Source organism: Punica granatum, chromosome 5 (assembly GCF_007655135.1).
Source record: "Punica granatum isolate Tunisia-2019 chromosome 5, ASM765513v2, whole genome shotgun sequence".
Taxonomy (NCBI): Eukaryota; Viridiplantae; Streptophyta; class Magnoliopsida; order Myrtales; family Lythraceae; genus Punica; species Punica granatum.
In genome coordinates, this window is record NC_045131.1 from 31,313,920 (window position 1) to 31,335,154 (window position 21,235).

At 34.5% G+C, this 21,235-nt stretch overlaps 3 protein-coding genes and 1 long non-coding RNA gene across 9 annotated transcripts; 2 read left to right on the forward strand and 2 right to left on the reverse strand.

The window, feature by feature from the left end:
- Positions 1 to 10,061: 10,061 nt before the first annotated feature.
- On the reverse strand, positions 10,062 to 11,444 carry LOC116207570. Of its 2 annotated transcripts, XR_004156946.1 has the most exons (3): positions 11,285 to 11,444; positions 10,779 to 11,159; positions 10,062 to 10,691 (listed from the first exon to the last, which is right to left on the reverse strand). It is a non-coding gene; the product is annotated as an uncharacterized LOC116207570 (long non-coding RNA). The 2 variants fall into 2 exon arrangements; XR_004156945.1 differs by lacking the exon at positions 11,285 to 11,444 and having other exon boundaries at positions 10,067 to 10,691; positions 10,779 to 11,280.
- Positions 10,379 to 11,706, forward strand: LOC116207569 (peroxidase 7). Its single transcript, XM_031540568.1, has 3 exons — positions 10,379 to 10,660; positions 10,781 to 11,123; positions 11,275 to 11,706. Exons 1-3 carry the CDS (start codon positions 10,415 to 10,417, stop codon positions 11,676 to 11,678), a joined length of 993 nt encoding a protein of 330 aa, XP_031396428.1. The 5' UTR covers positions 10,379 to 10,414; the 3' UTR covers positions 11,679 to 11,706.
- A 261-nt stretch (positions 11,707 to 11,967) lies between these two features.
- On the reverse strand, positions 11,968 to 16,984 carry LOC116207566. Of its 3 annotated transcripts, none has more exons than XM_031540564.1 (13): positions 16,826 to 16,984; positions 16,523 to 16,659; positions 16,251 to 16,352; positions 15,996 to 16,126; positions 15,576 to 15,812; positions 15,218 to 15,393; positions 14,869 to 14,969; positions 14,271 to 14,426; positions 13,835 to 13,890; positions 13,689 to 13,746; positions 13,328 to 13,448; positions 12,820 to 12,930; positions 11,968 to 12,657 (listed from the first exon to the last, which is right to left on the reverse strand). In XM_031540564.1, the coding sequence occupies exons 1-13, from the start codon at positions 16,833 to 16,835 to the stop codon at positions 12,548 to 12,550; spliced, it is 1,506 nt and encodes a 501-aa protein (XP_031396424.1). In that variant the 5' UTR covers positions 16,836 to 16,984; the 3' UTR covers positions 11,968 to 12,547. The 3 variants fall into 3 exon arrangements, 2 of the variants coding, with proteins under 2 accessions (XP_031396424.1, XP_031396423.1); XM_031540563.1 differs by having other exon boundaries at positions 16,251 to 16,391; positions 16,826 to 16,983; XR_004156944.1 differs by lacking the exon at positions 11,968 to 12,657 and having other exon boundaries at positions 13,689 to 13,730; positions 16,251 to 16,391.
- A 195-nt stretch (positions 16,985 to 17,179) lies between these two features.
- Positions 17,180 to 20,715, forward strand: LOC116207568 (protein N-terminal asparagine amidohydrolase). 3 transcript variants are annotated; one of them, XM_031540566.1, is made up of 9 exons: positions 17,180 to 17,430; positions 18,089 to 18,274; positions 18,438 to 18,502; positions 18,616 to 18,715; positions 18,808 to 18,846; positions 18,947 to 19,138; positions 19,505 to 19,683; positions 19,792 to 19,911; positions 20,359 to 20,715. In XM_031540566.1, the coding sequence occupies exons 1-9, from the start codon at positions 17,365 to 17,367 to the stop codon at positions 20,414 to 20,416; spliced, it is 1,005 nt and encodes a 334-aa protein (XP_031396426.1). In that variant the 5' UTR covers positions 17,180 to 17,364; the 3' UTR covers positions 20,417 to 20,715. The 3 variants fall into 3 exon arrangements, with proteins under 3 accessions (XP_031396426.1, XP_031396427.1, XP_031396425.1); XM_031540567.1 differs by having other exon boundaries at positions 20,362 to 20,715; XM_031540565.1 differs by having other exon boundaries at positions 17,186 to 17,430; positions 20,396 to 20,715.
- The last annotated feature ends 520 nt before the right edge of the window (positions 20,716 to 21,235 follow it).

The window sequence follows — 21,235 nt, forward strand, 5'->3', positions numbered from 1 at the left end:
TTAAACATTATAAATATTTTATTGTGGTAAGAGATAAATATGTGCTCACACAATTAGAACAATTGTTATAAGAAATGATATATAACCAATAAGATAAAATAATTAGTACAAGTAATAAAATAAATAATACAAATGATAAAATAATCAATAGAAGTGATGAGATAAATAATACATTGCATACTAATCGAGATCATAGCAATATATTTATTGAATCATTCATAATAGTCTAATTTTATTAATTAATATTGTATAAAATTTCAAAGTAAACATTGAAAATATTTTATTGTGCTAATCAAATATGTGCTAAATTAGAACAATTGCTATATGAAATGATATATAAACGAGTTAAATGAACATACACATTGCAAAGGATGTAAATTACAAAAAAATCTAGTTAATCATATAGATAACTTAACAGAAAAATTCTATAAGAGAAAAATTTTATGATACTACCCTATGAATTTATATAAAATAAAATATGAAACTTAAATATATGATGCATATTAATTGAAAAAGGAAAAAAAATAAAGCTTTATTCTAATCACTAAACTTGGTATATTTGACATATCTAATTACTAATTATCTCACATATATAATGCAAGTTAATTGAAACAATTAATTTCAAATTTTAATTGTAATAATTAAGTTACTCCTATTTGTAAAAAAAATATTGAAGTTTTTTGTTTTACAAATTAAAACTAATAAATGGAAATATTCTTATTTTATAAGAAAATTAGTGCTTCAAAATGTGAATTTGTGCAATAAAAATGATATTTAGATGTATGTAAAAGGAAACTGTGTAACATACCGGACAAAAACATTATAAATAATGTATGAGACAAATAAGAAAATAAATAATTATAATGATTTGTACTCGAAAATGATTAAGTACATGTATAAATTATCACGGCACACTAATTATATAAAATTACTAGAATATTGAAAATAAAATTTAACATGTAAAAAAATGATTTTGATTAGCAATATCTCAAACAATGTCTATAACGTTTAACCAAACGAAATATTTTTAATATATATTTGAATTATATTGATTAGCTCTATATATATAAGGCATATTAAATAAAATAATTAGTTACTTATACAAAGGATTTCCAATAAAATTGACAAAAGACACTAAACCTACGAAATAAGGGGCCTCATAAAAAGTTTTTAAAAATAATAATTGAAAGTAAGGATATAAAAATATATTATTTCCAAAAAATAAATTTATATATCAAGTTTGTATACTTGCATTTAATTAATTTGCATAATGCTAACTTAAATAAATGTTAAATACACTTTAAATTAGAGAATTAGTTGCAAAATTGCAACTAAACTATCAATAGCTAAATTAATGTATTAGAATTATCATTTAATTCTTTTTGTTATCGTTGAAAATTATAAAAAATGATAATAATTACAATTCAAACAAACTCGTGCAATGCATGTCATGCCTTGAAGCTTGGTTTGCATTCTACCTACCTAGTAATGTCAAAAATTGGCCTATTCAGAAGTCAACACCACAAGCCAATTAGGGCTCATATTATGTGTTAACGTCGATGAAATGAAAGTAATGATCGAGAGATAGTTGTTATTATATTAATTTTCTAGTGAATGAATATGTGATTATTGTAAAATTAGAGTTGCCGTACGCCTTGGCGAGAGAGAGAGGTTTATATATTTGATAACTGGACGGAACTGGAGGACTAATTAACAAGCACAAGGAGGTCGATATCGATACACCATTATGTACATTGTAATTTGTAAATAAAGACGGGGGTTTCTCGGGAGCAAATACCAATGTGCAATGAATGCTACCGCCCATATATATATAAGTAAGGTATGAATTGAACCCGATTAAAAGGTATCAGAATGTTCTGTTTCTGAATGAAATTTTCTTAATTTTTGAGTTTTTTAAAATTTTAATTTAATTATTTTTATGAAATTGTCAACAAAATCTTCTGAAATTATTTATTTTTTGTTATAAAATCATCAACAAAATCTTCTGAAATTATTTTCCCAAAAATATTTTGGAAATTAAAATCTTACGAAATTTTTAAAAATTCAAGGTAAATTTTTTTATAGATTCTTTTCCTCCTAATTCTTACTTACTCTTAGGAGATTACGAGGATCGTTACGAGCAGAATTTGGAGACCATATGTCAGCCCTCCGATTCCGTCATTTTCTCAAATTTTTTAGCTTTCTTTAAATAAAATTATATGTAAAATCTTATTTCTTAAAATCTTTGAAAAGATATAAATATATATTTGTGGGACGGATCGTAATTTTCTTGGGTTTTTGAGTTTTTCTAACAAATAATTTATATAATAAAAACAAAAAAAATCATGTTCTACATTACAGATAAGATTTCAGGAATGATAGAAACCAATAACATTTGTTTCACTTGATCGTTGCACATGTATCTGTGCTAATAACACTCTTTTTAATTTGTATTCATAATTTCCTTTCATATTAGTGTAACTATCCCGTGCAACGATTCAATAAATTCTCTGTTTCGATTTTGAAATTGAATTTCGTCATATTTTTTAGCTTTAAAATTTTTTATATTAATTGTTAATAAAAACAATTTTAATTTTTAAAAGATATCTTATGATCGAATCCAATTTTAAATGAAAAATTTAAAGTCTTAAAAATATAAAAACAAATCAAATTATTTTTTAATAAAAAATGATTTTGTTTTGATTTTAAAAAGATTTTCTAATGAGATTTCGTATTCTTATTTTTCAATTTTAATAATTATTTTTAATAAAAATGAACTTTTATATTTTTAAGGATATTAAATAATAATTTTTTATTAATTACATAATAAAATACTATTTTATTTTGATTTTAAAAGATTTTCTATGATAGGATGAGATTTTCTTGATTCTTAAACTTTTAATAATGATTTTATAAAAAAAAATGATATTTTCATAAAATATATTTTATGATAAGATCCAAATTAAATATGAAATTTATCTAATTTTATAATGGAATACGGTTCATTACATACTAATAAAAATTAATATATCATCCGATCAATATTAACATTAAATGCATATTTATACCAGATAAATATATTAAAATAAATATAAATATGTTTTTATTTTTTCCATAAAATGTCATTGTGAGGGCAATCTTTATTATAGTTTTTATAGATATTTTATTGGTTAGATTCAATTAATATAAGTCAAATATACCTAATATATTATATTCTAATTGTTAGTAAATTACAATTATTAACAGTTTATAACACCCATACGATATATAATAAAATTGATAAAAAGAAAAAAACATGATCGTGTTCTATTTTGTGCAATGCACGGGCTCCATTACTCCATGGCTAGTATATATGAAAGCAAGATATGAGGTGGGCTCGGCCAGATGGCCTCAGAAAACTCCGTTTCTAAATGAAATTTTCTAGATTTTTTGAGTTTTAAAAATTTTAAATTATCTTTTATTATGAAATTAGCGATAAAATCTTTCATATTATTTTCGGTTATAATATTCAATTTAAAAAGATAAAAAAATATCTTAAAATATTTTGGATACTATAGTGATCTTCAATTGAAGGCAATATGAATGTTCTGAACGGAATTTTCCAGACTTTTATATTTTTATTTTTGGAATTATTTTCATAAAAAATATTTTTTAAAGATACTTCATCATAAAATTGATTTCTCGATTTCTTTAATTTTTTTTACTGTATATAACACAATGCATTTGAAATAACTGAGAATATTTTATTATATGTGTTGATATAAATTTAATAATCTTGAATTTTTTAAAATTAAAATTTATTTTTTTTTGGAATTATTTTTAATAAAAAATATATTTTAAGATATCTCATCATAAAATTCAGTTTCTTGATTTCTTTAATTTTTTAATTTATATAACATAATGTATTTGAAATAAATGAGAAGATCTTATTATAAGTGTAGATATTATTAAATAATCCTGAATTTTTTAAAATAAAATTAATATCTCCTCACATAAATATTCACATCAAAATAAGTATATTTTCCTACAAAATATAAATATATTAATAGATTGTCTCAAATACTCAGTTTCTGAGTGGAGTTTAATAAGTATATATTATATATTTTTTGAAAGGAATTTTCTAAGTCTTTATTTGTTTATTTTTATTTCCGGAATTATTTTTAATAATTTTTTAAAAGATATCTCATCATAAAATATGATTTCTTAATTTCTTTAATTTTTATAATTTATATAACATAATGTATTTGAAATAAATGAGATGATTTTATTAGATGTGTAGGTATTGTTTAATAATCTTGAATTTTTAAAAATGAAAATTAATATTTCATCACATCAATATTAACATCAAAATAAGTTTATATTACCATATATTTTTTAAAAGGATTTTTCTAGGTTTTTATTTATTTATTTATATTTCCAGAATTATTTCTTATAAAAATATGTTTTTAAAGATATCTCGTTATAAAATTTGATTTCTTGATTTCTTTAATATTTAGAATTCATATAACATAATGTATTTGAAATAAACAAGAAGATTTTATTATATGTATAGATATATATTATTTATTTATATTTAATTTTCTAAAATAAAAATTAATATTTCATCACATCAATATTAATATGAATATATATATATATATATTAGTATATATTTATACATAATATAAATATACTAATATATGGTTACACGGACAACCTTTAGTATATATTGGTAGAAAAAGTATATATAAATTATATGTTTTTATAGATATCGATTTTTAAAAAATAGATTAGATAATATTTTTATGGATATATATAAATTATATTTTCTTTTCAAAAAATAAATTACATTTATCAACCAAAAAAGGAAAATAAATCAAACTATATTTTATCTTGATTCTATATTATAGCTATAAATATGAATCATCGTACACATACACATGAGCCTAATCAACTTTCAAATAATACATTTACAATTAGTCATGAGCTCTCGAAATGTATGTCTATCCATAGATATCCCCAGTGTAAGTGAGTTGATTGAATTTATGTTTTGATTTTTCTCTCATTTTTATCATAATTTTCATTTTTTTATTTTTCTCTGATTTTTGCTTTTTTTTCGTCATATTTTTTTCTCAAGATTGGTGTTGTGAATTTATCAGAAAGTAAGTTTGTCTACCACTAAACGTGAAGAAGGTCGTTTATTTATTTTATTTTATTTTGCTTCACTTTTGACTCTTGAAGGAATTTTTATTTTTAATTATTAATTATAATTTCTTTTGAAATTGGTATACGGTCTCATGCAACGCACGGACTCCCCAACTAGTATATATAAAGTTGAATCCCACCCTATTAAATAGGGGTTGAATGGTAAATAACTCTATTATATAAGGGTAGAATGGTAGATATCTTAATAAATCAATATGCTATATAGAAATTGAATAATACTCCTTATTATTGTAATTAAATAAAATATATGAAAAAAGAGAAATTAAAGAAGGATTTAATCACTTATTATTGTTTTATAAGCATTTACTATTTTATTAGTAAATAAATATACATAATTTTAATAATCATTATTAGCCTCATAAAGGATAAATTAATTTAATCTCTCATTGAAATGATTAGTCATATATCTAAAATTATTCAAATGTACAAAAATTAATGCATGAACTTTAAGTAAGAAAAAGACAATTGCGAATACTTAGGGCTAGAATTGTAAATGTCTCTAAAATAGGTAGAATTGTAAATGTCTCTATTAAATAGGGGTAGAATAGTCAATGTATTAATAAATCAATATGTTAAAGAAAATATATCCAAAAAGAAACATTAAAGAAGAATTATAATTATAATCATTTATTGTTATTTTATAAGTAGTTGCCATTTTATTATTGAATAAATATACATAATTTTAAAGAAATTAAGAAATATTAAATTTAACTTAATTAATTTTAATAATCATTATTATCCTTATAAAAGTTAAATTAAATAAATCTCTCATCGAAGTGATTAGTCATTTTTATCTAAACTTATGCAAATTTATAAAACTTAGGAAAAATTCCTAAACATATCACAATTTGAAAACAAGTATCACAGTGCATCATATTTCGAAAAATTAACATGGTGCATCATGAAAATTTTGAAAATTTTCACAGTGCATCACTTCCGTCAACTGATGGACGGAAAGCTGATGCAACATGTTATTTGGACAAACAATGCCAATGTGGCCTTGCTTAGTCAGCATCTGGGTCCCACGTGGCCATAAAAATATGATGCACTATGAAAATTACTTTCAGACTGTGATGCACAGTGTCATTTTCCCATTTTAATATTTGTTTGTTAACTTATTTCCTAAAACGGAAAGGCACTAACAACCATATACAAATTGCCATGTCCTGAACAATCTTGTTCCTATCTCTTTTCCATTTTTTGTAGTATTTGGCACAAGTTTGCCGATCAATCAGGAGACATGACCTCCATCGTCCGCTGAGCCACAAAACCTCATGCGATGTGTTTCCCTTGCTCGGGTCGGGACCACATTAACGTAACCCTCAAACTCGCAGAGCTCTTGCAAGGGCTTCCACATCGCTTTCGTTAACACAGAGTTCAACCACATACGAATGGTCAACTCTAGAGAAGGGCTTGGTTTCCTCGACGGCGAGTTTGAGGGTTGCGTTAATATGGCCCTGACCCGAGCAAGGGAAACACACCGCATGAGGTTTTGTGGCTCAGTCGACGATGGAGGCCATGTTTCTTAATCGATCAGCTAACTTGTGCCAAATATTACAAAAAATGGAAGAGAGATAGGAATAAAGTTGTTCAGGACATGTCAGTTTGTATATGGTTGTTAGTGCCTTTCCGTTTTAGGAAATAAGTTAACAAACAAATATTAAAATGGAAAAATGATACCGTGCATCACAGTCTAAAAATAATTTTCATAGTGCATCATATTTTCATGACCAGGTGGGACCCAGATGTTGAGTAAGCACAACCATATTGGCATCGTTTGTCTAAATAACGTGCCACGTCAGCTTTCCGTCTTTCAGTTGACGGAAATGATGCATGGTGAAAATTTTCAAAATTTTCGTGATGCACCATGTTAATTTTTCAAAATATGATGCATTGTGATACTTGTTTTCAAACTCTGATGCATGGTGTCATTTTTCCTAAAACTTAATATATGAAATATGAGGGTGAAAAAGACAATTACAAATGCTTAGTGTTAAAATTTTATATACTATGATTCTTAAGTTTTCTTGCATTAACTAAAGACTAGGAATTTTGTACTTCTTTTTTTATTTTGTAATTATTATATTATAAATTGAATTGATCATGTCTATAAAACATCTTATATGAATTATTTGCTTATGAGCTCTAAAAGTAATGTTATCTAATGTGGGTGTGAAATTTATCGTGTTAAAATTTATATAGTGTAAAAACATATATATCAATATTAATAATTGTCTTAATATCTAACATTTAGTAATAATTCTTTTATAAAATTTATGCAACGCATTGGTTTAATAGCCTAATATATATATATATATATATATATATATATATATATGAAAGTAAGGACGAGGTAGGTTCGGTCAAATGGCCTCAGAACACTCAGTTTTCGAATGAAATTTTCTCAGTTTTTTGAGTTTTTTAAATTTAATCATTTTTCTTATAAAATTATTAACAAAATCTTTCAATATTATTTTTCGTTCTAATATTTCATTTTAAAAAAACCAAAAAATTCTTTTGGATTCTACGGTACTCTCCAATTAAAGGCAATATGATCAAATTATTTTCGATTATAAAATCTTCCGAAATTATCAAAAAATTTAGATTATACTTTTCTGTAGATTTTTTGTGGTACATTATAAATGCGACAACTGAGACTTTCACCGCGCAGTTTGTGAAGTTAAGCCAACTTAAGATAACGAAGAAAGTGATTGTTTATGCTATGCGAGGTCAAACTTTTTTTTTTCTTATTTCGTTTTTTTTTTTACTTCTTAATTATAATTTTTAACTATAGGTTTGAATGTTCTAATTTGCATCTTTGACTTTTCAATATGTTTTTTACTTTCATAATAATATTTTTATTTATGTTAATATGTTATTTTTATTTGTGAAACTATCCCTTGTAACGCACGGATTTCACAACTAGTGTATATATATATAGTTAGCCTTCTTGGACTGCTTTGGTGGGTGATGATCTTGATAAATTGCGGGACTGGAGAGAGTGAAAATCTTGCCCAAGGGGCTTTAGTTTCCATATTGTGATTTTCTATGTGCTTCCAAAGGTGCCAGAGCTTCATGGGGCTGGAGCAGCATACTAGAAGGAAAGGAGGTGTTAGTTAAAGGAGCTTTATGGCAAGTAGCTAGGAGATGGAAGATGTATAGATATTTGGAATGATGCATGGCATCCTGGTTGCAGAGTCAACAGGTTACACAGGCTCTATTCTGTGGATGAGGATATGGAGGGGAAGGTCTGCTCGTTGATTGATCGGGCAGTTTGAGATGGAAGCTGGATGATTTGCAGCATGTGGTGTCAACTGATGAAGTGAAAACCATAATGAAGATACCTATTCTGCTGAAAGAAAGGCCTGATAGATTAATATGGCCTCATGACAAAAAAAAAAAAAAGAAGGTGAAAATGTCAGTTGAGACTGCATATGTGTTTATTAGATCTCCAAAAGAGAGGAGGATTAATAGGCCTTCAACGTAGAAAGAATTTTCTTCGGAAGGCAAGCTTAGCTAAAAGAAGGGGGCTAGTGCATGGTACTTGTCCTTTTTTGTTCAGAAGAAGAAGAATCGATTGAGCATGTTTTGTTGACCTGTGAATGGGAAAGAGGCGTGTAGCTAGCTGTGTAGGATGGGACTCATGATCAGGAAAGAGCAAGTTAGAAGGCTTGATACTTGGCTGAAAGATATTATGGATTCAAGTAAGTTGAAGGGGCAAGGCAGGATTGAACTTATGAGGAAGATGGCTTTCACTCTTTGGCACATTTGGAAAGAAAGGTACTCTGCAGTTTATGAGAAAAGGGATCCAAATCCTCTGCGTGTGGTATCCAAGATAAATGTCAATGAGTTTGTAAACATAGCTGCTTGCTATGAGCAGAGTGCAAAGGAAGGCCCCGGTATATGATATGTAAATAGGAAAGAAAACCTCCAGGAAATTGGCAAAGACCCAAAGAAGGGATGATATAAAGCTAAACTGGGATGCTGCTTTTGATGAAGAGTCTGGTGATGCAGGAGCTTGGAGTGGTGGCCAGAGACAACACCAGAAATTTAATTAATGGCCATGGAAGCAAGATGAAAGGACGGTCTGCATTATTGATGGAAGCCATAGCAGTGACAGATATGCCATCAACCTGGCCAGAACAAACAGATGGACAAAGGTGGTGTTGGAGATGGATTCTGAGGTGCTTTTCAAGCCTTTAATAGGTGAAGCAGCGCCTCATTGGAAAATCAAGCCACTGGTGGAAGACATTAGTGATTTTCCCCCCCCCCCCCCCCCCCCCCCCTCGAAGATGCATCTTAATTTGGTTCGAAGAAGAAAATGTGCCTTCTGGACTGGGTCAAACAACCCCCATTCTCTTTGTTCTCTCTTTTGAGTAAGGATCGGTGTTAGTGAGGAGTCTGTACTTGATACTGGTTAAATTTCTTGAATAAGATGTTTTGTTTTTGGCCAAAAAATTAATAATAATATTAATAACAATAAATAGTGAGTGAAAATCCAACCCTTAAACCTACCAACTAATTTTAAGTAATTAATTAATTAATGACTGATTCATTTCATTTCAATATATTATACACAAATACATCGTGCGTGCAATGATGCTATGCAAAGAGGCTTCCCCATTCGGGAAATTCTTATATCCAATTCATTCATGAACCTGTCCGACAGAATTATTGTAAGAGGCAAATCAAACAAGACTCTTGCGATTGGTAGTAAAGTGAGGCCTTTCATATATACTTCATATACATTTATCAGTTATAAATATTGTTTATTACTGGTAGATATTTATTTATATCAGTCGACATAATTCCTTATTAATCCATATATATATATATATATATATATATTAGTACTATTCAATCAAATATAAACTATGCACGTAATAATTAATACATACATGCCGGCCATGTACTGTATTTTCGTTCATAAACTTAGTCCCTTCCCGTGAGTGGATATCACGTCTTTCATTCTTCTTTTTAGCACAACAAACACTTCCTTTCCAATCCCCTCCCTTAGCTACCTACCTACCTGCGCTCACATACGGTATGTATATAAAAGTACAGTAGCAATCCCAATTTCACAACACAACCAAACTCATCAAATTCAAATCCATCCATCCGTTCATCGCATCCGAGGCAACTATTCAGCCAGCTAGCTGCCCGGCCTGTTCCCTCATCCCAGCTTATCTTACAGATATACGTATCGACCATGAAGGTTCCGGTGACATCCCTGGTCTTAATGATCGCTGTCCTGACAGTTGTTCAATTATCATGTAATTCAGCATGGGCACAATTTATAGAAGAGGAGGAACTCGACCTGCTCTTTGGCTTCTACCACCGGACGTGTCCACAGTTCGAAGCCATTGTCCACAGGAAAGTGAAGCAATGGGTTGACAAGGACCGCACATTAGCTCCCGCCCTCATGAGGTTGCATTTCCATGACTGCTCCGTCAGGGTAAGTAGCGCACGTAGTTATTAGACCATGGCTGTCCAATGAACATGCATGTCACTCCTTACATATACAACATATAGCATTGAAACTCAAATACGCACATACTGTATTCGCATCTTACAGGGATGTGACGCGTCCATCCTGTTGAACCAACCGGGAAGCGAGAGGAAGGCTGAAGAGAGCAAGTCATTGAGGGGCTTTGAGCTGATAGACGAAATAAAGGCAGAACTGGAGAAGAAGTGCCCAAAGACAGTGTCCTGCGCTGACATCCTAACAGCAGCCGCAAGGGATGCCACTGTCATGGCTGGAGGCCCATTCTGGATGGTTCCTTATGGCAGAAGAGACGGCCGCGTCTCCATTGCTAAGGAAGCCAAGCTGGTCCCAATGGGTCACGAGAACATCACCTCCCTCATTGAATTCTTCCAGTCCCAGGGTCTCAATGTGCTAGACTTGGTCGTGCTCTCAGGTATGTATATATGCATACAATTCTACCGGCAGCTTTCTGCCAGAAAATAATTAGAACATACTACATACAAGTATACTTTTGCAGTGTGACTGGCATATATCCCTAAAAATATTTTTTTTAAAAAGTAAAAATATTGAATTTTTGCTTGCAGGGGCACATACCATAGGGCGTTGCACATGCGGCTCAGTACAGTCGCGGATCTATAACCACAAGGGAACGGGGAAGGCTGACCCCACCATAGACCCTAAATACCTCAACTACTTGAGAAGAAAATGCAGATGGGCCTCCGAATATGTCGACCTGGACGCCACCACCCCAAAGGCATTTGACTCAGTGTACTACAAGAACCTTCAGAAGAAGATGGGCCTCCTGACCTCTGATCAACTGCTCCACTCCGACCACAGGACCTCCCCCATTGTTGCTGCACTCGCCTCCCAGCCCCATCTTTTCCACTATCAGTTTGGGGTGTCCATGGCCAAGCTTGGGAATGTTCAGGTCCTTACTGGGGAAGAAGGGGAAGTCCGCTCCAACTGCAACTTCGTCAACCGCTACTGAAAGCTTAACTTCTACCTCATCCATATCGCTTTACCTTTTGTGTTTCTTGAAATTAAAGTTCTTTTCCACAGGGTTCTTCTGCTGAGTTTTTCCATATATCTATCTACTAAACGTTGCATTTGGGAAAATTACATCACATTACAAAATACAGAGATATGAAATACAATAGAGAGATACTATAAGATGTTACCCTCTGCAAATACTAGCTCCAGAAAATACAAAGCATTTCAGATTTTCTCTTTACATGTCTTCTCAATCCTGAAATAAAGTGAACTGTGGGCAAATGATATGATTTGAACAAAAAATTTCGCAAATGAAAATCAGTATACATTGTTAGACTACATTTGCTCACAACTGATGCAGCCACCTCATGTTGTTATCCTATCCTATAGGATGTGATGCTCTATATCCTAAATATGCAACAAGAACAAAAAAGTTAAGAGCATGATCCTAAATTAACTCTAGAAGCCAAACAACTAAGTATTAAGCTATATATCACACTATTGGTGTATGTTGCTTGAGCAGACCTCGGGATTCTCTCCTTTCTGTTCATGAATGACTTTGAGCTTTTCCAGCCACGAGCCTCCTCTAACTTTCCAGCTGCTCATCCCTCCTCTAAGACCTGGGATTTTTTATTATTATTATTTTTTTTTTGTTGGGGGGGGGTGGGGGGGATTAAGTGGACCTGAGATTTTTTATTTATAATTTTTTGGCCAAGTAGCCAAGAAAGAAATTTCTCGAAGATAAATGAGAGCCTCAAGCACAAAAGAGATCTGAATCCAATATCTGAGCCCAACATATCCTTTTCTCTCAGAGAGGTAAGTGCTCAAAACCATTGCCATGATACACTATTCATTCAAGTGCATGAGTCAGCACCAACGCGTGTAGAATAAACCTCCCCTTGATCCATGCCAAGACCCCCAGCAATTACCCTGTTCGTGTAGGTACTGCATACAACTTCCTCTTTCCTGTGTAGACCCTATAGTGACAAATTAATAACTTAATCACTGAACCAATGCAAAAACGGACAGATGACAAAAACAATGAGAGCCCAACTCCACCCTACATTTCATTGATCGTATGTATACTTAGTGCAGAAAGAGAGAGAAAGGGAAAATTATACAAGGCTGAGTTATATTACCTTCATCAGTCTGGGTACACAAGGTTAAGGGGTACGACGAAAAAACTTTTTTCTCAAAGAGCAGCTTCCCAGACCTGATATTCCAAACCCGCAAACTGTGGTCTTCACCCCCTGATATGCACATATATAAGCAATAAAAAAGGTTTTTAACAAATTGAGGGGGGAATTAAGAAAAGATTCGCTTGCTGGAAGTCCAAAGTACAGTGGGACATGTGAAACTTGTCTTATGCTTAGCCAACAATACATTCCAGCTTTATCGAGGAATTGGGATAAAATCACTCAACTTCATCAAGGAATGAGGCTCAAAGGAAAAAGGCTAAAATATAAATTTCAGTGGCCTTCTAAGTAGATTAACCCGTCCCCAATCCAAAAGTTTAAGCTGATAGATTGGTAAACCCAAAAGCTCAAATCGACAGGTGGTGGATCTCATTCCCCTTATATTCCTAGATATTTCAAGTGTCAGACTTCAATTCCAACAAAAAAAAACCAAAATGAAAAGAATAAGCACCTGACACAACAAACTTCTCAGATGGGTCAACTCCAAGCTGGATATGAGTATGCGTATTCACATGCCCCTCATAAGACTGCAGAGGTCCTCTTCCAAGTAGGCGTTGATCATACAGCTTGATCTGCGAATTAAATGGGCACCCACACATGAGACTCTCCAACCCTGTGCCTTCAAACCCCCTCCTCTCCCCTCCCCCCCCACCCCCCCCAACAAAACAAAAAAAACAAAAAACAAAAAAAGAGAAAAGAAAACCATCTTCCCGTGTTTTTTTTCATGGGCAGCAATCCCTATACTAAATACACTTTGTAATTCTAAATAAATAAATGCAGAACAACAGAGCAGAATGAAATGTGAAACTTACTGAACCATCCATGGAGCTTGCCAAGAAGTATTGGTCATACAGCTGGAGCGACAACAGACTAGAGTTCAAAAATCAGATCATCATTATGATACTGCAAGAGAACTTAATAAAATCGACACAAAACAGCTCCACTCGAATACACTAACCTGGAAACAGATTTTGGCATATAAGTAGTAGAAGTTGGATGTATGTTCCCATTGATCTGCACATCAGATTCATCGTATCATCATAATGTTCAACCTTATGACCAACTGCCATCTTTGCATAGTAGGGGGACGAAAATAGAAAAGTTATGAGATTGTGATTCAGCTAACTACTTCAAGCATAATCAGGTTAGATAATCTTGTCCTTTCCCTCTAGATGGGACCTGGTCATCTTTTCAACGTTCTCATACTGGGAAACTAATATACTCTTTGAGGTGAATAAAAAATTCTCCTAGCCAGATCCTAAGACCTCAGGAAATGCTGAAGAATGCTTCATTTCCAATGTTTAGCAAATCAAATACGAGAACTTGAAGTAAAATGCTTTTTAATAATTCTTTAAACCAGTCACAAAAGGTACATCAGTAAATCATAACACTACCTTAAACCATTTTCTGGTGGAGCTCCGATCATTTTTGTTAGAGGGTGTGCACGGTATTAGATGTTTCCTAAGCCTAGCAGAAGAGGCCCCTGGTCCTTCTCGGACGTCAACAGTCAGAATAGCCCCATTTCTGAGTCCACATAATACACCATTTCCCTGAAATATGAAAAAAATTAGAGTAACAGTCTAAGTCCTACAAGAGGCTGATCCACAGAAACAATAAAACCAAAACTGAAGTTAACAGAGCACAAAACCCTGACTAAGGAGAATCTTAGAGAAGCATGTTCAACAATATTGGCTCTCGATTTCCAAGGCATCCACCTCCTGTGTTCAAAACTTTAGGATCTCTTTCTTGTTCTGCAATGTTCTTTAATGAAAGCGCACACCTACTGCTAATTCCCATCACAATTACACTCTTCCCTACTGCCAAGACAAATAGTCCATCTTTCACATTGTTATGCCAACTGATTACTAGGAGAAGACTGATTAAGTGAGTTGGTCAAAATCTTCCTTTTCTATGACCAAAGTGCAAAGTTTAATAGCAAGATAAATCTGAATCCTCATTGGATCAAATTGAATCTTGAATATGGTATATTACCGACAGTTCAAATTGTTGTGCAAGAACATCACTTCCACTATGAAACACCCAGGATACTTTCCCGTTTTCCAAGTCTACTAACGCAGCTCCCCTATTTGTTCCTGCAATCAAAAGTAGAGATAGGTTAACAATCCAATATTAATTGACAAGCCCTCACTTGAAAAAGAAGTGATCAGAAGAGATTCTCAGCCCACATCACATCATAGAGATAACGAGATATTGTGATGAGTGGAAATTCAGAAAAACAGGCACAGCCCAAAAGCTATTCAACTGAAGGATGTCCTATCATCTAAAACTGTCTCATATTATGCCAGAAGGAGAGAGGGAGAGAGGGAGAGAGGAGACTTGCCAACCACTGCTTGATTCTTCTTAGAGCTGCAATCTGCCGTCCATATGGTATAGTTGAAAGAAGCAACATTGTGGACCACTCCAAGGTAACTGTTGCGCGAATGAGGATCAAATGGATCAACTGGATTCAGAACAAAAACTGATCCACCAAACCTATCTGAGCCCAAAGTAGTTATACTGCCTCACATATTAAGGTCTTGCAGATAACAGATAGTCTTTACTTTGCCTGACCACCATAGGCAGGTGTTACTTGTTTTGGGAAGGCAGGGGAGGGAAGGAAGGAAAAAGAAAAACAAATTCAAGAAAAGCAGATGAACATACTCTAAAGAATTTATGAACCAACAAAGATTGAAGGATACAGTGTATAGCTGGCTGTTGAACAAGGAGTACTAGTTACAGAGTAAGGCTTTCGCGGTGATCTAATGCGAGATATATCTGAAGATAATCTATGAAATGCTCCTGGAATTCTCCAAAGAGGAACAGGTGGTTTTGCCCATTTCTCGCTCTCGCTCTCTCCATTCTGAGGCCAAACTCGACTTGACATGCTTTTCACCCCATAGACAAGGTGTTCACCAGCTTTCCCAACCACATAGAAACTGAGGGAAAGAACCAGAATCCATAAACAGTAAATCTTACAATTCATCAAAGCATTAATTTTCGCTAAAACACTGACTTGTGCAACAAAAACACAACAGCAAGTAAATAATATCGTATTGTTGCCAAGAAGCTACAAAATGCAAAAGGAAAGGCACAAAGGGGGCTGCTACTTTGGGTATTACCTCAACAGACCATGAATGCTGCCCGCTAACAAAGCAGGAATTTGGGTTTCACCCTCTGGGGTGATCATATTGATAGGTATGATTTCTAAAGCACCCTCAGCAACATGGTCAGTCTCATCATAGCTCCACACCTGCAAAAAGTTTCAATTATAGGTGATTGAAGTCAGTGGAAGAAAAGCTTTTTCTTTTCTTTTCTCTTTTTCGGTTTTTGGTATTGGTGGGGTTATGGTGTTTGCAGCTCCTTACTACTGTTACCTGAGGTTGAGAAACTTGGTTGTTCAGTATTTCGGTCTCAAAATGGCATGTCCATTTCTTCCCAGTCCTCAAATGTAAAGCGTTCCCATCCAACTCCCTGGCCTGCACAAGGGTCGAAATAGAGCTTCCGTTGGGACGGCACTGCACCAAAAAAAAAAGGGGGAAGGGGGGGGGGGATATATCTCTCAATTTGCAAGCAAGGATACAAACAAGCAGAGAAAGGCAGAAAGAAGGAACGCATAAGAAAAGGGGGCAGTGGGGGGCGGATTTACACGTCCACTGGTGGCGTCGGTGGCAGGCATTGAGGAGGCTGATGAAGGCTGCTTACGGGTGGAGTTGGAGCCTGGTATGGGGCCTTTGACTGGGAAGTATCTGTTCTTCTCTTCATCATAATAGAAACCTGGTATCTCTGCAACCACAACAACACCCATTCCATTTACTCACGACAAACCACCGCACCCCCCATAAATAAAAATTTATCTAATTCCAGCCTACTGACTAGTCCTTGTCGTCGTCGTATAAATAATATATTCATCGTTCATTCTAAAGTACAAAAGAAACGAGAAAGATCCAACCTTTGGGCATGTCGACTTCTTGTTCTTCTACTTCTTCTTCTTTCTTCTTTCTTCTTTCTGCTGTGCTGCTGCCTGTTCTTCTACTTCTGCTTCTAAAGACTATCAAACCTCTCCTCTTTTGCTGGCCGCCGGCGCCAGAAACTGAGAAAGCGGGAGAAAGGAGGAGGAGTTGTCAGACCCAGATGGACTATCTGATGTCGCGTGGCGGCGTAATGGACCTTGGGCTTGATCTGGGCCTGGCTGGCCTTTGCGTTTTCGTTTTCCAAATTTGCTCTTTCTTTTTTTTTTTTTTTTTGGGTGACGAAACTGCCCTTCACCGTCAAATCAAATTCTGGTTCGACCCCAGACGCACGCAGCCGCGCGCATAGTCACGGTACAGCTACAGTGAGAGAGAGAGAGATCCTCCGCAACATCGGCAACCGGCAAGCATCAGCTGCTTTATTAGTTAGTGAAGTGATAGTGGACGCTCTCCTCCCTGCCTCCCTCTCACGCTCTGTTAACGAAACGATTGTTTGTCGTCCCACTCCCATCCCAGAAACATGATATTCATTGATGGGCGTCCGTTGATGTTGGCCTCTTCTTCGTCCTCGTCCCCTCACCCTCAGGTACTGCTACTCCTCCTCCTCCTTCGCTTTGATTCTGATTCCCTTAACCCAACTTTGTCCGTCTTCCCTTCCCACCACATAGCTGTTTTTCATGACCTTTTAGAATCCAAGGTTTGCTTATTTTGTTGTTTCTGGCTGTAAAGTTTTGAGTTGAGTCCCTAATCTATTGCGACTAGACTAGACTAGACTAGACTGGTTTGTCTGGGCTGTAGATCTTTTGGCCGTTTGTTCGTGATGCATAGCTTTTGATTGATTTATTATGCAAAAGCAGCTCTGTTCCATGTTCCGTGGGATCTTCTTGTTGGAATTCCATTCGCCCTTAAATAGAATTCTACGCATATATCTCTATCAGAAACCTTACCTTGGGTCGAATTGAAGGCTTTCGTTAGCAGAGAAGAAGCGGCTCCATATGTATGTGCTCCAATTCCGCTCTTACTTAAGCTTGTAGAAGAACTCTGCCCCTATGGGTTGCAAATATTTGACTTTTATATATGTACGTGCTGTGCTGAGCTCTGCCTTGTATCTCTTCCTAGGAAAGAAAGCAAGTGGCAATTACAGCTGCATTATTCTTCTTGCTGCATTCTTGATTGTAGTGCATGGAATTCGTTTCTGGAACTGTTTGAGCTGTACATAAACTCAGTATCCCATCCTTGGACAGGGAATTGAAATCCTAAATGCTTTAATGGGGCACCCCACTGTGCTGTCCTCCTCACATGCATTCAAGGACATCCCAGAAAGGAAGTTTACTAGTTCAGAGGAGTCTTCTTCAGAGAGGCCTTCACAGCCCAACTTTGTTTACTTGTTTCAGAGAGAATATGCCGCGGTTGATCCAGCAATGGTTGATGTATGTTTAACCCTTGTGCTCACCTTACCTTCATTGCAATTTTATCATGAGCCATACCTCCATCTTATGTTGCGGAAGATGCACTGATCCATGTGTGCCTTCCTTGGTTCTATAAATACTCCATTAACTAGATACAAGTTTCTTTTTCCATCTTATGTAATAGTTTGTTGGCACCGATGAAGCAACGACATGTGTGGGCCTTGCAATCCGGAATCGCCAGAGCGGAATGTGAGAAGCTAATTTTTTTTTTTTTTAACGATCTTCTAAAATACCATACAAGTTCTTACCCAGCATATTTAATGTTAAAAGTATTTTCTTTCCCTTTCCTTTCTGAATCTCAGGACCTCTGTTGCCCATATGGACTCTCCAGATGTTGTCGAAATTGGCTTAACGCAGATGCTATCGCTAGTTGTCAATAATGGTTCGCGTGCTGAGTTAGATGTACTCTTGTTTAAATTCAAACGTACATATTCTATAGATTTTTTGATACACCCAGAGTCCTTGCAGTAACTACAGAAACTACATGAATATAGGTTCATCTGATTGGCGGTTTTGAAGATGCTCCTGCTGGTGTACGGCCTAGATCCATTACTTTGTGATCTTTTAGTGACATAAGTAATACTTCATGAAACAGTTATTTTAACTTAAAAAACATGAACTTTGCATGTGCAGGTTTCTAATCAAGTCTCTAGAACAGGAAGGCCTGGTAAACAAGTCGGTTATTCATTGCCTTTATGTATTAAAATAGTGGAGTCGTTGTGGAAAAGACAGGAGAAGTTTCGTATCCAGACTATGTTTGTCCTTGGGCACAACACCAAAAGAGATGCTGAAGGAAATGCATACCCAATTTTTAACGGTTTTCTGGTTAGTTTTATCACCTGGACATCCTTTATACTATGGTCTTCATAATGTGTAATTCATGTCAAAGAAGTAAAGAGGTATATGTGCTTGTTTTTCTTGCATGCTCACTTTCCATTAAGACCAAACAAAATGGGACCTACTCCTCTTTTAAAATGGTAACATGTAGCGTCTGATCTCCGCTGTACTACTCAATCATTTTCAGATGCATTGACTTCGTGTAATTTTTCTCATTGCTGCACAAGTGCCTTACACATATAAGGGTGAGGTAGCTAGTTTTATTGAAAATATACTTCATTTAATGAACTGTGCCATGCATTCTGATGAACTGTGCTATCTTTTCTTATTTTTATTTTTTTTTCCCTTTGTAAGGTAGAAACAGCTACCGGATCTGTATTCCCAGCCTCTTTTGATGGAACTTCTAGATGTCCTGATGAAATAGTCCGGAGAATTCGTGTAACTGCATGCAATGATGATCCAAGTTGGAAGGGCAAGTTGCTGGAAACATATGACACGCTAACTGATAAATTTGTAGTTGCTCCATGCTGTTGGTAAGCCCTATCTTTTTGCAGCCCATATTTCTGCAGCTTTGCTTGCATTTAAATACTGTTATATAGCGATCTCAATTGCGAGCTTGCTTGTTTGCTTGACTGATGCAGGTCCAGGCATCAATTGCGTATTGCTTTGACATTTTACAGCCTATCAGATCCCGAGATTCTTTTCACATGTTCAACTTCACCTCTTGCTGAAGGCCCAGATTTTGTCTATAATATAAGAAGGTACCCTAGTTGAACAAAATCAACGCTTTTCATGCTCTCCAAATTCTTTGTATATCCCCAACTTTTTGCTTTATCATCTATTGATGATGAACAGCTGTATGGAATTGCCATCTGATTGTGGTAGTTTGATCTCTAGAAATGAATGTGGGTAAATGCGATTATAATTGGCACTTTTTTTTTTTGGCCAAACTATAAGATATACTTATTGACTTGTCATATCTTAAGCCAAATGTGCTTGACCTTTGCAAACTGATGATAGTAATAAGGTTTAGCAAGTCCTTCATGCAGCTGAAATAACAACAACAACAGTTGATTACATTGTGTTATGAGCATACTAGTTCCTTTCATGGGTAGTTTCATTATTCTTTCTCGGGCATCTTGTATGAGTAATGTGTGCTCTAAGTCAGCCATCCTTAAACTGATGAATAAATTTGCTATCTGCATGAGGAGGACTGAATGGTGGTGGGTTCATCTGGGCTTGCAGGCAGTGGGATTATTTGATTAAACACCCAGATTGGAGGATGACTTTTCCGGAAAAGCAGCCACGGGTATTTGCAAGGACCAACAGGGGTGGGTGGATGAGGTGCTAATTAACTTTTGACAGGAGTCCCTCCCTCTGATCACCTGGAGATAATATCATTTCATCTGAGCTGGTAGTTGGCACACAAAAAAGGAATGTAAGCAAAACAAGTGTGTCAGATTGCTGTGTTTATGCAACTAGCAGAATGATCATGGGTTGAATGGACGTCAGCCTCATTGTATTGTAATATTTTTCAAATATCTCAATCCCTTTCCATTTGCCGATACCAAACATGTACCAGGCGTGAGGGAGTCCATGTGCATAGCTGATCTAAATTCACCACGGGAAATAAAATCTTGAGTTGGAATTACTGAGCGGTTGAGAAATGGTTGCATTGCCAATGCCACCGAGTTTTAAGAAATGATGCATTGCTAGTTTTATAGTTGGAGAAAATTGGTATCAGCTAATGCAGTTGGACCGTTATCTGTTTGAGTTGAGTCCATCGAGAGCCTTTTTGAAAGCAACCAAAAGACAGTTTGGATGAAAAGTCTTTTCATAACCGGGAGATTGGCTACGACCTCCTTTTCTTTGAGGTCTCCCTGAAGGAAAACGTTCTCGACGTCTAACTGGAATGAATGAGAGTCTGGTCAGTGCGTCTAACTGGAATGAATGAGAGTCTGGTCAGTGCGGATAACTCTCAAACTAATAACTTAAGTCAATTCGACAATAAGTCCAATTTTCCCACCTTTTTTATATTTGAGGGTTATTCAAATGTTGATGTACTACTTCCTTATCATTAATATA